The sequence below is a fragment of the Daktulosphaira vitifoliae genome, unplaced genomic scaffold (genome assembly GCF_025091365.1).
Source record: "Daktulosphaira vitifoliae isolate Bord-2020 unplaced genomic scaffold, ASM2509136v1 Scaffold_1, whole genome shotgun sequence".
NCBI classification, from domain to species: Eukaryota; Metazoa; Arthropoda; class Insecta; order Hemiptera; family Phylloxeridae; genus Daktulosphaira; species Daktulosphaira vitifoliae.
Window position 1 is genome coordinate 4,125,977 of NW_026099572.1, and position 14,416 is coordinate 4,140,392.

At 24.9% G+C, this 14,416-nt stretch overlaps 1 protein-coding gene across 2 annotated transcripts; it reads right to left on the reverse strand.

The window, feature by feature from the left end:
• Positions 1-221: 221 nt before the first annotated feature.
• Positions 222-14,048, reverse strand: LOC126896368 (calsyntenin-1). Of its 2 annotated transcripts, XM_050669083.1 has the most exons (16): positions 13,871-14,048; positions 13,621-13,770; positions 9,668-9,828; positions 7,988-8,109; positions 7,716-7,924; positions 7,481-7,627; positions 7,192-7,383; positions 6,681-6,944; positions 6,487-6,614; positions 6,246-6,423; positions 4,964-5,137; positions 4,756-4,888; positions 4,447-4,646; positions 4,065-4,369; positions 3,604-4,008; positions 222-3,534 (listed from the first exon to the last, which is right to left on the reverse strand). In XM_050669083.1, the coding sequence occupies exons 2-16, from the start codon at positions 13,715-13,717 to the stop codon at positions 3,325-3,327; spliced, it is 2,925 nt and encodes a 974-aa protein (XP_050525040.1). In that variant the 5' UTR covers positions 13,718-13,770; positions 13,871-14,048; the 3' UTR covers positions 222-3,324. The 2 variants fall into 2 exon arrangements, with proteins under 2 accessions (XP_050525040.1, XP_050525041.1); XM_050669084.1 differs by lacking the exons at positions 13,621-13,770; positions 13,871-14,048 and adding an exon at positions 13,177-13,234.
• Positions 14,049-14,416: the final 368 nt, after the last annotated feature.

The following is a 14,416-nucleotide window of genomic DNA, read 5'->3' on the forward strand; positions in this document are numbered from 1 at the left end:
TCGCCAACAGTATGTTTACAACAATATAATTTCTAATAATTTTTTTTTTTTATTGTTCTTTTTAGCATTGGCAACTATGGCCATTAGCTATAAGTGTTTACAATATATTTTTTACATTTTAAATCTTTACAATAACATAGTATTATTATTTATTTATTTTTTTTTTGATTTACATTAATATTAAATTTCTATATACAGTTTTGCTTCGTGGAAGAATCTGATTGTTTTTTTTTTTTTTGTTAATTTTCGTCCGGTTCCAAGCTTTCAGCCAATAAGTGGCCCATGTTGTTTGCTCATGTGTCATTAAATTTTTGACATTCTGTTAATAAATGTTTGACAGTAATGGCGATTAATTAAGTAAAATTAAAACTATATTAAAAATATTATTAATTTAAAAAACTAAAAAATGTGCGGTGTTGCACATTTCGCAGATGAGTGTCTCAGTCTTGTCCAGTATGTATTTGTGAGTGAGTGAGTTTCTAATAATTAATAATAACCATAATACAACTGCTATTAATAATAACTCATTATTTAGGTTTTTTCAATTGTATTTTTTTTATCTTTATATGGTAAGTTATGAAATTTAAAAAACTTAAAAATTAATACTGTAATACTAAGGAACAGTCTTTACTGTCTATGTGTGGACTTCACTTCGAAGAGATTCACCTACAACCGTGATCAAAGTTAGCACTATGTGCTATTTGCCAGGCACAGAGGATCAGTGAGCGATGAGCGACCAAGGTAGGTCATCGGTCAAAGTGTCTTCAAACAGAACACCAGCGCCAGACAACTAGGTCATCCGTATCGTTCGCCTTTGGTTTGCACCAACCTCAGACACCCTGGTCAGGCCGTGCCCACTATCCAAGCTACTACGTTTTATGGTATACGCAACCTCCAGTGCATCTCCTCACTGGTAAAGGTCGGTTAGCGCCAAGGACAAGTCTAAGGACCCATCGCTCAGCTGCTTCACCTGAGGCCAAATACTAAGGAACAGATAGTTTTTAAACTCAAATGGTTTTAGAATAACTTTTTTTTATTTATTATAAATTGAAGAATATATTTTTTAAATTTAAATTTACCATTTAGTTTAATTTAAAATAAACATTTTTTTACCGAATTAATTGAAACATTGGTGCAAAATAAAAGTTTTTCACTTAAAATATGACATTTTATATAGGAGAGTAGCGAAATCATTTCTTTTTTGGAGACAACCAAGTATATTTGGCCAACTGTAATATTATAAAATATATCTTCTTAGTTGACTGAGGTAAAAAGTAAGCTACGCTTCTTGTTCTTCAATACAATTTATGTAATTTTGTAATTTGAATAAAATTTGTTAGAACTAGAGTATTAGTAAAATTCTATAAATTTAAAGTTACATATAATTTTGTTATGTCTTATTAATTATATTACTTAGTATTAATAATTGACGGAATGCCACATTTCGTTGAAATTTAAAAAAAAATTGAAAAGGTAAAATATATGTTTATATTATAGTACATATAATTTTCTATTTTTTTTTAAGGCCAATTAATATATTTGAGAGTTTATACTCTATAATGCATTTATTAAAACATTCCAAGAGTATTTGTTCCAAAAGCACTAATTACCACTGTGTAACTGTAAATCAATAAATTTATGGTAAAACATAACTAAAGTCTTACCTTAATACCAAATCATTATTTTATACCAACTTCTTCATGCATTAAATAAAATATTAAGTAAAATTTGTTAAAAAAAAAAAAAGTATAATACAAAATTAATAGGTGTAGGTGGCTTTTTATTCGTACAAATAATAATACAAATTATTTTTTCATATCACTGAAACTAAATTAACATATATTACACAAAAATATTGCACTTTTTTTGTAATTAAGATGTAATTAAATGCATGTTTTCGTTTCTAAAAGACAATGCTATACAAATTAGACTGAAAAAAATCCACAAATATTCAAAACATAATAATACTGTTGTTAAATTGGGTTACCTACACCTTTGTAAATTATTAAATACTTATGACATACCAAAGCAAGATGTTCAATTTATAATTTTGAAATGTATGTGTATATTCTTACATTATTCAAAATTTACATAAAAATAATCTTATATTTTTTAATTCATTTATTATATAATATATTCATTTTTTATATGTAATTTAATGTAATGATAAATTTGTTCTTCTTTATCATAGTTGCCTTAAACAATATTTAAGTAAAAATTAGAAGACAAATATAAATTTCAACATACATATCATTAACAGTTTTTGATTACTTTCAATATTGTGATTATTCTACATATTCATAGAACAGTGTTCACAAATAATTTATTAGTTTGCCAAAATTATACTTAAGTGACACATAATACATAATTATATATGATAAATAAATCATTTAACTTTTAATTTAATAAAGTGCACAATTATTTTCAATTTTTTTTTAATCCTTAATAATTTAAGTACTTTATTGCACAACCAATAATACTAAACTGTGTAATATACAGTCATTTCAATAAAAATAAAAATTTATGTGGAAATCTAATTGGACGGTATCAAATATATAAATGGAAATAGAGTTAATATTATCCAGGCAAGAAATTGGCTATTCACAAAAACAAAAAATCAAAAACAAAATTTAGATTTTAATGAAAAGCAGTGCAATTTGATAGGTGTGATTGGTTAAGTAAAAAAGGTCAATTTTGTTAAAAATGATAGAAATTGATAAACATTTCAAAACCTATACATAAGTTAAAATAAATGGCACATATAAATGCAAATTAAGCTTTTTTAAGTTTACATTATTTACAGTCTTCTCCAATTTTATTTATAAATTTTAAATTATAAGAAAGAGTGGGGTTAATAATATAATAATATTGATCATTGAATTAATATAAAATTGTTCTTAGAATAAATTCTAATTAAATTAAAAAATAAATTTAATAAAATGGTAGTAATAATAATTGTTCACACAGTTGATAAAAATGTTAAACTTAATATAAAATTATTAAAGCATAATTGCAAACAAAATTTTTTTATCATGAAGAAATATGTTTGGATTAACTTTTAAAATTAAGATAGAAATAATAAGTAAAAATCTGTCAACCATAATAAAAAAAAAAATCCCCACCCTTTAATTTAATAATTTGTAACAATTCCTAAAACATATACTGAATATTCTAAAGCGCGTTAGTCAAGCATTTTCAAAAGATATGCAAAAAAGAGTGATTTTATATATAGTATTAAAAATAGAATCACCATGAAACCTCAAAGGTCAGGTGCTGCAAATCGTTATTTAGTGTATATGACATTGTGATAATAGTTGATCAAGTTTAGATGGACATAGTAGAATGATCCCATTCTAAACGAGGTTGACAGCCTCTATGTAAACCATCATCTTCTTCATTGCCGCAATCATCTGAGCTATCATCATAGTCATAACTCATATTATCATCAGAAGAATCATCATCATTATCTTGTTGACTTTGTTTACTAACTGACAAAGCACCACCATTAGATGCACCTTCTTCATTTTCTAATTGCTAAAATATTAATTTATAATTAAAAATTTAATTTAATAAGAAATAATTGACAAATTAAATGTCACTTACTTCCATTGGATTGATTGTAATATTAAGAGCTGAATCATCCCATGCCATTTCAGTATCTTGAGCCTCTTCCTGTGCTGCTTTATGATGGGCGGCTTTAATACGAACTATTCCGAGTGTAATCATTAAAACTAAGAATCCAACACAAACTACAATAATTATTGTAACTGCATGACCTCCATTAGCAACTATTGCTTGTGCATGGTCATCAATGGAACCTTCAAAGTAATTTCCAATAATAGTTTGTGCTTGTTTAGTTTCTACTGAATGCTGAATTATTTGTGCATGGGCGGGTAAAGGTTCTGCATTATCTTCATTTACTAAAGATGCAGCTGGTGGAGCAGTAGTTGGCTGTGCTATTGAAGTAGTAAAGGCTGTTGACGGTGATCTTGGATGAATTACAGTAAGCTAAAAATATATTTTATTTAAAATATTTATCTCATAAAATGTTTACATTTACTTACAGTTTGTACATATTCATTACTTAAAAATCGGCCATTCATTTCTGAACAAACAATTTTAAATTGACGATTTAAGTAATATGCAGGTTTATAATTAGTGTAACGTATATCATGTAAGGCTTCTTGATAATGGAACATAATATCAGCATTATTAAAGGTTACACCATCTTTAGTAACTTTAGCAGATATTCCAAATTTAGCCAACATATCAGCCGGAATGGTTAGGCTTTCATGATCAGGGTTCAATGAAGGATACACAGAAATAACACAAGAATCAATACGACGTTCCAGAACATTAGTTAATTCAGCTATAAAACAGTAATTAGAATAATAATTACTTAATATGTATGGTTAAATAAATATTTAATATTTTTTAGATACTCACGATATTTTACTTCATAATCATAGCTTTCAGGTTCAACACTTATGAGTATATCAGGGAAAACTTGTACACCTTGTCTAAATTCATGATACTCTCTAGGTATGGTATTAGTTCCATTTATTATAATGTTTGGTTGTTGTGGACGATGAACCATTACATAACTTTCAGCTGAAGGCATTTTAATTTCACGTCCACCATCACAACTAAAACATATAAAAGTAGATTAACTTTTAATATCATAAAAACCATAAATCAAAAATATAATTAAAAATCATAATGTTTATAACTATTAAACATTTCAAGAAAACTTACATCAATGAAGTACTTAAGTGTAAATTGCGTCTTCCAGGAGTTGGATAGTCACGACTGTTTGAATAACCTATTTTTCTTACCAAAACTTCCAAATTTGTTTTATTATCTCCTTCAATAGATAACTCAGTTAACTCTAAAATAGATTTAATTAAATTTCTTTGTAATTATCAAATTTAATATGATTATTCTATATTCAAGGCTTAAATACCGCTATTAGTTAATAATTCCATTCCAGGTTCTAATAATTCCATAGCTGGAACTTCTAAACTTTCTTTACATTTATGCAAACAAGCTAGTACTTCAGGTTTTTCTAATTTATGCAAAAGTACTGATAAACCTGCCAAATATCCACGCAGATGATGTTTCATTTTATTCTCAGAACCTAATTTTGATAAAGAACAATACATTTTTAATATTTTCTCATTTAATTAAATTAAAAATACAGAAATCAATGTTTTAATTTAATTTAATAAACAATAGTTTTAAAAAATGTACGAATAAATAGAATAAAAAAATCTTAAGATATTTTAGATTTCAAGTAAGTGGAGGATTTAACACTTCATTAGAACTTCAATTTCTAAATTTATAAATAAAATTGAAAATGTTCTAAAAAGGGGTTTTCTAAAACAATAATTTAGACTCAAATATGTAAAATATTAACTAAAAAATATGTATTATATTAACTATGCATCATATATTTTTATACTTCATAATATTAGACAAAACTTTTTTCCTATTGTACTTTATTATAAATTTTAATATTCATAATAATATCCATAATTCAAATGTAGAAATTGAATAAAATAAATAAGTAAAATCTAAATAACAACCTATTACGTGGAAATAAAATTACGAATAATTAGTAACTTAATATGATTTATTAAGAAAAGAACTAAAAATGAAATGTGACAAGAATTATTGTACTAATAAAATCATTTTACAAGTAGTGTTATAAAAACTATTGTTTTTTATTCATTGACTTTTTAAAATAAATGTTTATACTTAAATAGAGACAGGTAAAATTTTGTGTTAAATAAACAATTATACAAAACTAAGCAAATAATAAGTATCATGTTTTTGGCAAATTTATTTAATAGATTTAAAAACAAGAACAATTATTTAATACTTTATAACTTTTTTATATAAATAATTTAGATGGAAAATATGAAAAGAATGAACATGTAACTGCTCTTTTCACTAAACACATTTAATTTATAAGAAAAAATACTCATAAGCCATAATATTAATTAAATTTAATTAAAGGAGTTTAGCAATGATATGTATCTTATAATGTTATAGCTGATTTAACTAAGAACAATGCAAACAAATTGTTATATTTGTATAATAATTATTTAAAAAAAAGAATAAAGAAAAATATTGACTAAATAACACAATATTAAATTTGTTAAAACATCGTAAATCGCTCTGTATAGTTATTTTGATATTAACCATTAGATTGTTTCTAACACCTAATAAAATGATCATTTTACCTTGCCAACAAGCTCCAACAGTTAAAGTTGTGTTAATTCCTCTAGTTGGATGTAAAGGCCAGTCATCAATGACTTCTGGATTTTTAGGTTCAGATTTAAATAATACACCATCAATGTAAAGCTGTACAGTAGGGAATTGAACTGAGACTGCATAATGATGCCATTCATTGTCACAAACCTAAAAATTCATATTAGTTTGGTTAATTAAATAACCACTTTTTATTTAATTAATTTTTAGTACTTGAGGAATCTTCCATCTCCATTCAGCTGGTCTAAATATATTTAAGTCTCCTTGAGAAAAGTCTCGTCTTAATAGCAATATTAAACGACAATTTCGTACAAACCAAGCATAATGATGACGGTTCATTTCTAAAATATAATTTAATTAATTATAATATTTATTACTTGTATATAGAATTATATATATAATATTACTATGATCATCAGCAGAGCAAAGAATATGTTCTTTAACATGTTTATCTTGATGTGACATTGGTTTATGTTTCATCCAGGTTGATATGGTAAAAGCTGATGATAATCCATGATCAAGCACATCATTAGGAATGGCAACAGCAGTACTACTTCCATCAAACTCATACATTTGGTCAGATTCATGACCTTCATCATGTTTAATTGCATTTTCAGCTGATAATGGTACTCTATTTGCTGGCAATAATTCTACACTCTCTTCGCTGGCTCCTAATTTATAATAATACACACATATTAACTTGTAACAGATAATTTGACTATGATTAGAATATATTTTTAATGTAAATATATATTTATGTAGTTAAATAAATAATACATTTAAATATAATATACAAATAATTTTCTATGGGTTTTTTTATCAGCAATGTAATTTTAGTAGTTAATAGTTTTATCATTAGAAGAGCAGTTAAATCTTTAAAATTAGTAGTAAATATAAGTAATCATTATAAGAAAGTACCACAAATTTTTCTTTGGCTTTGAACTGAATATGTGTCACGATCACAACCTTTTCCAATATGTGATGTAGCTAATGTAAGTTTAGCATTCACACTTTTTACATGACAAGGATCATCACAAAGTCTCAACTGAGCATTAGGAAATAATTCCTTTCTTCCAGAGCTTGGCGAGTATTCAATTTCATTTGGCACCCCTATTTTAAATATTTTTAATTATACAAAATTTAATTTTAAATTCAAAAACATATTTAAGTTTCAACATTTTCTAATAAAATAAAGAGATTTTAATACCTTTCCAACCAAGTTTACAAATACGGTTCACTTTAATTGTAACCATAACAGGCAATGACTGTTTCATACCACAATCATATGCAACTACTGATAATATATAATTGTGACTGTGATCATAATCCAAAGGATCAGTGTTTCTTATACTTCCTATATAAAAAAAAATTATTATAAAAATAATTTATCTTTTGTATTTATTCACTATTTATGAAAAATGAATTAAATGGCACTGTTTTACCTTCATTATTGATAGTAAATGGTTGATCATCATTAAGAATATTATATTTGCAAATATCGCCAAAACGAGGAGTACAATCCCGATCAGTTGCTTCCACACGAACAATTTCTTCATACAAGCGACCTTCATCAACTTCTTTAACATAGGATGCCTCTAAGAATGATGGTGCATATTCATTGATATCAACAACAGTAATGTGTACAGTAACACTATAAAAAATAAAAAATCAGACATGCAACAAATGAAAAAAATAAAAATATTAAATATCATACTTTTCAGATATCAATCCTGAACAAGAAACTGCTGCTATATCAAATTTATACGATTTACGTTTTTCACAATTCAAAGTTTTACGTGCACGAAGCTCAGCATATCCATTAGATCGTAGAATGATCTAAAATATAAAATGTAACGTTACTATGTACTTAATGTAATTAATAATTTATTTATGCAATATAAATACTGTAAATATACATTTTCATATTATTTTAGCTTCGATCCGAAGCTGAGAAGATATTAATTTTACCATGATGTGTTTTTTTTTTTTTTTTGTATCTGTTGTTAGTTTTTCTCAGTATCACTAAGCCAAATTTTCTCAACGATACGCCAAAATATCACAAATCGTATCTAGTTGAAGACATTACCCTCAAAAATTGAAAATTTTTACCTCGTTCTCCGTAAATTATGGAAATCTCTCAAAAATTACAATTTTTAAAAGTCCGTAAAATTTGATATTTTTTTTCTAAAAATTATTATAACATTTTGAAAAATGAAGAAACCAAAATAATTTTTTTTAAATAAACACCATACGTATTTCCTTTTCATCTGATATAAATTTTATGATAATCTGACAAGTACCTCCCACAAAAGGGATTCAAAATAGCAACTTTTTTACAAAACTCAACTTTTTCAAATTAGGATTTGAAAATGTTCCGGAAATACTGTGTTCTTTAAAGATATGTTAAATTAAAACTAGATTCTAGTACATAAATTTTTTTTTTTAAACTTTTAATAACGAAGTTAAAAAAAAATTTGTACTGACAAATTATTTTCTATATGCAAATGACAGTCAAAGTAGAACAAAAAATAGAAGCTATTTTTGCTTTTGGAATAATCCACCAATTTCTTAGAATTAAACATTGTCTACAGATTTGCATCGAAGTATTTCTTATGATAGTAATTTTAATCACTGTCAGATATCATCTATATTGATCTCAACTATGCCACGTTCATACTGTATTACTGTTTTTTTTATTATAAATACAAGCATATATAAACACTTATTAAAAGAGCACACATTTTTATACATTATTATTATTTGGGTTACCACAATATGTTTAAATTTTTTAATTGAGACGTTCTCTGGACAAAGTAATATTCAAAAGAATGGCCCAAATTTTCAAAAATTGATTTAAAATAACTATTATATCATAAAGAAAATTTTGTATTATTTTGGTCATAACTAAGTTACTATTTTTATTATCATTATCACACAGGTTTTCTAATTACTATGTTAGCTTCTTATAAAAATTGGTCATAAAGAAACATTATGAAGAATAAAATTTAGACGAAACAAACTTAGAAGAATATAACAAAAAACAATTAAAACATTACCCATAGAGGCATCAACTTTCTTTGGAAGTTCTAGATTGTTACCCTAGTGATAAATTAAGCAATGGTAGTTAATAAAAAGATTAATAGCTTCCCAATATTTATCAGTGAAAAAAAATAAATTAGGTGATATTGGGCTCATAAAAATATCCTCAAAATCATTTTAGTAAATTGAAAACAAAATGGAAGGCCAATAAATAATTTCCAAAACTATCCTTCTTGAAACTTGAAATTTTTACAATTCCTAGACCTTTAATTTCTCTTAAATACCCAATACCCATTCATAATCTTGGTTTACCATAGTACTCTGGTGGTAAAAATAATAGACTACAACAACTTACTTCGAAAGGGGCTTCACCATGATGTTTATTTACAATATTGAAATTACAAACATCACCAATAGCATATATCTCTGGTACAACTTCAACAAGAGTTTCATTTTCTTTAACTAAACCATGATATCCACTATCTTTATCTTCAATTATTAATTTTGGATAAATTTCTGAAAAAAATAAGAGTTTTCAATAATTATTTTTATAGTACATTATATACAGTTTTTAATTAATTTATTTTTTATTGTTTGTCATTTAAATCTCTTTAATTTCAAATAATGATTGTAGATTCATTATTTTTCTAAGTAATTGTAAAATAATGATATTTTATTTATCATTTACACAGAAAAACTTTTTATTTTAAAATTTTTCTTTTCAATTTCATTTGATACAAATAGACTTTTTTTAATATTCAAAAATATATTATTTATAAGAAAATAATTAAAAAAAAACTAATACCATAAAAAATATATGTTAAAATTATTATAATTATATTATAATATTATAAAAATTTATTGAATAGAGAAATTTAGGTTCCATTTAACCAAATAGACTAGTAAATGGTTTATTTAAGCGATAATAGTGAAGTATTTCTTTTATTAAATTATAAGAAGCATAATAATACTTAAAAATGAATAGATAATTTTAATACTATCATGTTAAATGATCAATTTATTGATAATATACCTACTATACACTAGTATACTTTATCTTCATTAAAAAAGCTAAAGTTATACTTTTATCTTAATAACAGCTATTTGATATAATTTCAAAACTATGTAGAATAACTTAAAAGTTTATTTTTATACAAAATTTATACTTTTAACATATTTTTAAAAAATTAAACAATTACAATTATTTCTATTACCTTATAAATAAATAGTATACCATAGTTTTTTATTTATTATGTACAAATTATTATCCAAATGAATAGAAGGAAAAAACAATTTATTAAGATAGCTGTCATCTTAGGTAATTGAAATAAGAATGAACAATACTTGCATGACAAATGTGATACTAATATTTTCAATAGAAATTCAAAACTAATAATGAATCACCTCTGTCTAAGGAGTTATATGTATGACCCTGAGAGATATATAGATGTTAAAACAAAAAGACGAATTACAATCAAAATAATAATTCTATTAAAAGTAAATGACTTCAATCTATTAACAAATAATACACAATCAAAAAAAATTTTTAATTTCATATCCATTACTACTTCAACAGAACTAACAGAATTATTAAAAAATAAAAATTTCCAAAGACCAACAAAAACAATTTATAGTACTGATATAAACAAAATAATTTTGTACTTAAATCATATATTTTTGAAGTTTATTATAAAAATTGGATGAGTAAAGAAATTCATGTATATTTTAGATTTTGTTGTTTCATATGTAAATTTATAGAAAATGTTATGTCTGAATCAATACTGATAACAATATTATGTCTAAATGACCATAGGATAACAAATTATCAAATTATCAAATGAAGTTAGGTATAAAAACTACTTTTTTATGAATGACAAATTACATTTTTTGATCTCCAGAAAAGTAACTGTTAATAACTTATATTCCTTTACATGAACTCCGTCCAATTAAACACCATTTAAGGGAGAAGTTTGTTGATATACATAAAATATACTTCCATACAGTGTCATATAAATAATTATTTTTTATAATCTCTATACACTACTGAAATTCATAAGATTGGAGGGGAGTACAAATAAAAATGTTTAACTACTAAGCTACTATGAACATTTTAAGCTGATTAAGAGCAAAAAAAAAAGTCAACGAACACTATTATATTAACATTACGCAATCAATGATGGCACATGCTCTATGTTAATACAATACATTTTTTTTTATTTAGCCAATATAATTTTAAAATTAAAACTGTGCTCACAACACCAAAGATATTAAATATGTAAACAAAAAATCTGATAGAAAGGTTTTTAAAAATTCTAAATTAAAAATAGATTTCTCTGAAAATTTATTTTTTATCAAGCCTAGAATCAAGTATTAATGAAAAATTGATTGTAAGTCATTTAAACTAAAAATGAAAATTCAAGTCTGAAAAGATTACATTAATTAATACATTTTTAATTATTATATACTAAATAAAATATAATAAAGATAAATTAATATTCATTATATTTCTAAAATATATTAGTTTTTGAGAGATTGAGTTACTACATAGTCCGTTAGCAGCAAAAATATTTAGAAGATTATGACATTCTTTAAGGCATAAAATCTATATTCATTTATATAAAAAAGACAATTCTATTTAAATTGTATAAAATTTAGTTAAATATATAATAGTCTAATTTATTATGATCCAATTCATTTCCTTAAAAATAAGGTAATTTTTTTTACTAAATTTTATCTTGTTTTGTTAATTATTTCTAAAACAATAAAATATTCTGAAATTTTCATATTATATGAAGAGTGATGACCATTATTTTAATTTTATAAATATTCTATACCAAACAATTAATTTAAAAAAGAATCTCAGTTCCTAGTTTTATATTATAAGGAGTGATTCATAACATAAATTATAACACAATACAGCTAATTTGTTTATAAATTATAAAATTGATTTTCAGTGATATCTACCAAAAAAAAATAAAGATAAATAAAATATTAATATTAAGAAATAAAAAAGACAAAACTGCATTCACAGTATTCTTGAGATTAGATGGTATTAACATTTAAAAAATTTACAAATGACCTTGTTGGATTAATGCCAATACTAATAACACTTAGTTACAATAATTTTTTAGTTAATAATTTTACATTATACTACTGTGGTAGATTTATAGATCAACATTTCTTTATAAATTTGATAATAAATAAGTCTATAAAATATCTGAAAAAAAAAATTTCATTTGGAAAACTCACAATACAATTATAATTAAGCAGCTCCACAAAAAAAAATATAAAATGATTAATTACTTCATTCTAATATTGATAAACAAATCATTGTGTGATTTTTATTAAATTATTAAAAATATTATTACCTGAGATTTAATTTAAATTACTCAATCAATAATGAATTTTAATTAGAAATAAGATATTCTAAAAAATTATTTTAGGACTTAATTTAACATTTAGTTATAACTATAGAGTTAATAAGTTTTTTATTTATTAAACCTAAATAATAGCAAATTTTTTCATAAATTTAGATAACCAAATTGTATAAAAGTAATTTATGTTAGAATAAAAATTAGAAAATAACTTTTTTTATTAAAAAAATAAGTTACTTAAAATAACAATTTAGGCATAATATATTTTAATTATCTTATAATATTAAATAAATGAAATTCTAGAATATCATTTTTATGTTACAAAAATTGTAAATAGTAAGTTGCCATACAGCATACTAAAATGCTAGCATACAACACTAGAAAAACAAAGAATCTTGAAAGCAGTGTTTCATCAATGAGCTCACGAGTATACTTGAAATAATCTATTGTTTGTTAGTAATAAAAAAAATAAAAAGACATAAAAAATTACCATAGATAACGGACAGAAGGAGAAGAATGAGACACAATGTCATCGAACATAACTCGATAACTAGTTAGAAAATTTATATATACTAAAATATACAAGAAACTGGATGTTTAAAAAAAATCGTTTCTCCTTCTCTCTCTGTCTGCGTATTTTTCACTCATATTGCATCGTTTCTCCGAATGCATTGAATTACAATTGGCGTCTTCCTACACGTTCACATTAGCTCATTCACTATACATCACGTTTTTCTTCGCACTATTCATCCGGTTTTTCATTTCAATATGAACAAAGTAGATTAAATAAATCGTCACCAAAGTGACGCGTTAATGCATTTCCTTCTAGAATTGCATTTAATTAACGTCATTACGACTAATGATATGGAGGTGGTAGCCGATAATGTTCAATTTATTCTATAAACTAAGATGTGTTTAAACATTTAACACTCACCATCGGTGTCGACTGGATTGTAACACGAAATCAGTGGGAAGATGGGCAAGAGTAACACCAAACCGACAACAGCAGCCAACGCACCCCTGCAACTCATTGTTAAACGCGAGGTATCTTTACGAAATCACTTTATTTTCGAATCAACGAAACCTATATATAAAATATAGATTATATTATATTATTTTGCGAGAGGTCAGGTAATAATTTTCAATCAGATGTGAATAAGCTGATCACAAACACATAATTATACCTTTATATCACACTCGAATGTAGTTCTGAAAAACAAAAATATAATAATCCCAAGGGTCGCGCGGCAATAACGACAACCCTTTGGTTACATTAAATAAATAAAAAATTACAACGTTTAACCGTGAACTTTACGAGCATACACGGACAGTATCGAGAGAACACTGACACAGAAAAAGTACACTCCGAGAACGCACGACGAATGACGGGGAGGTGTGTACTACCGCCACCGCCGCCTTCTACCCATCGCCCCACACGATCGACGCGACAAATCAATAATTTACGTGAGTCAGACGAGAGCCAGTTATGCTTTTTGTCCGTAGTTTCTTCATGGAAGAGAAAATACAAACCGACGATTAAACATTTTAGGTGTTGGTGTGTCAAGGTCGAAGGTTTTGTGAATTATTATTTCTATAAACTCGAGATTAAAGTACTAATTGTTTATTATAACATATTTTGCACCGTGTATCTAAATCTAATTCATAATTTCTTTATATTAAAACTGTTTAAGAATTTAAAGAAAAATTATTAGCCAAAAAATTTTACTTAA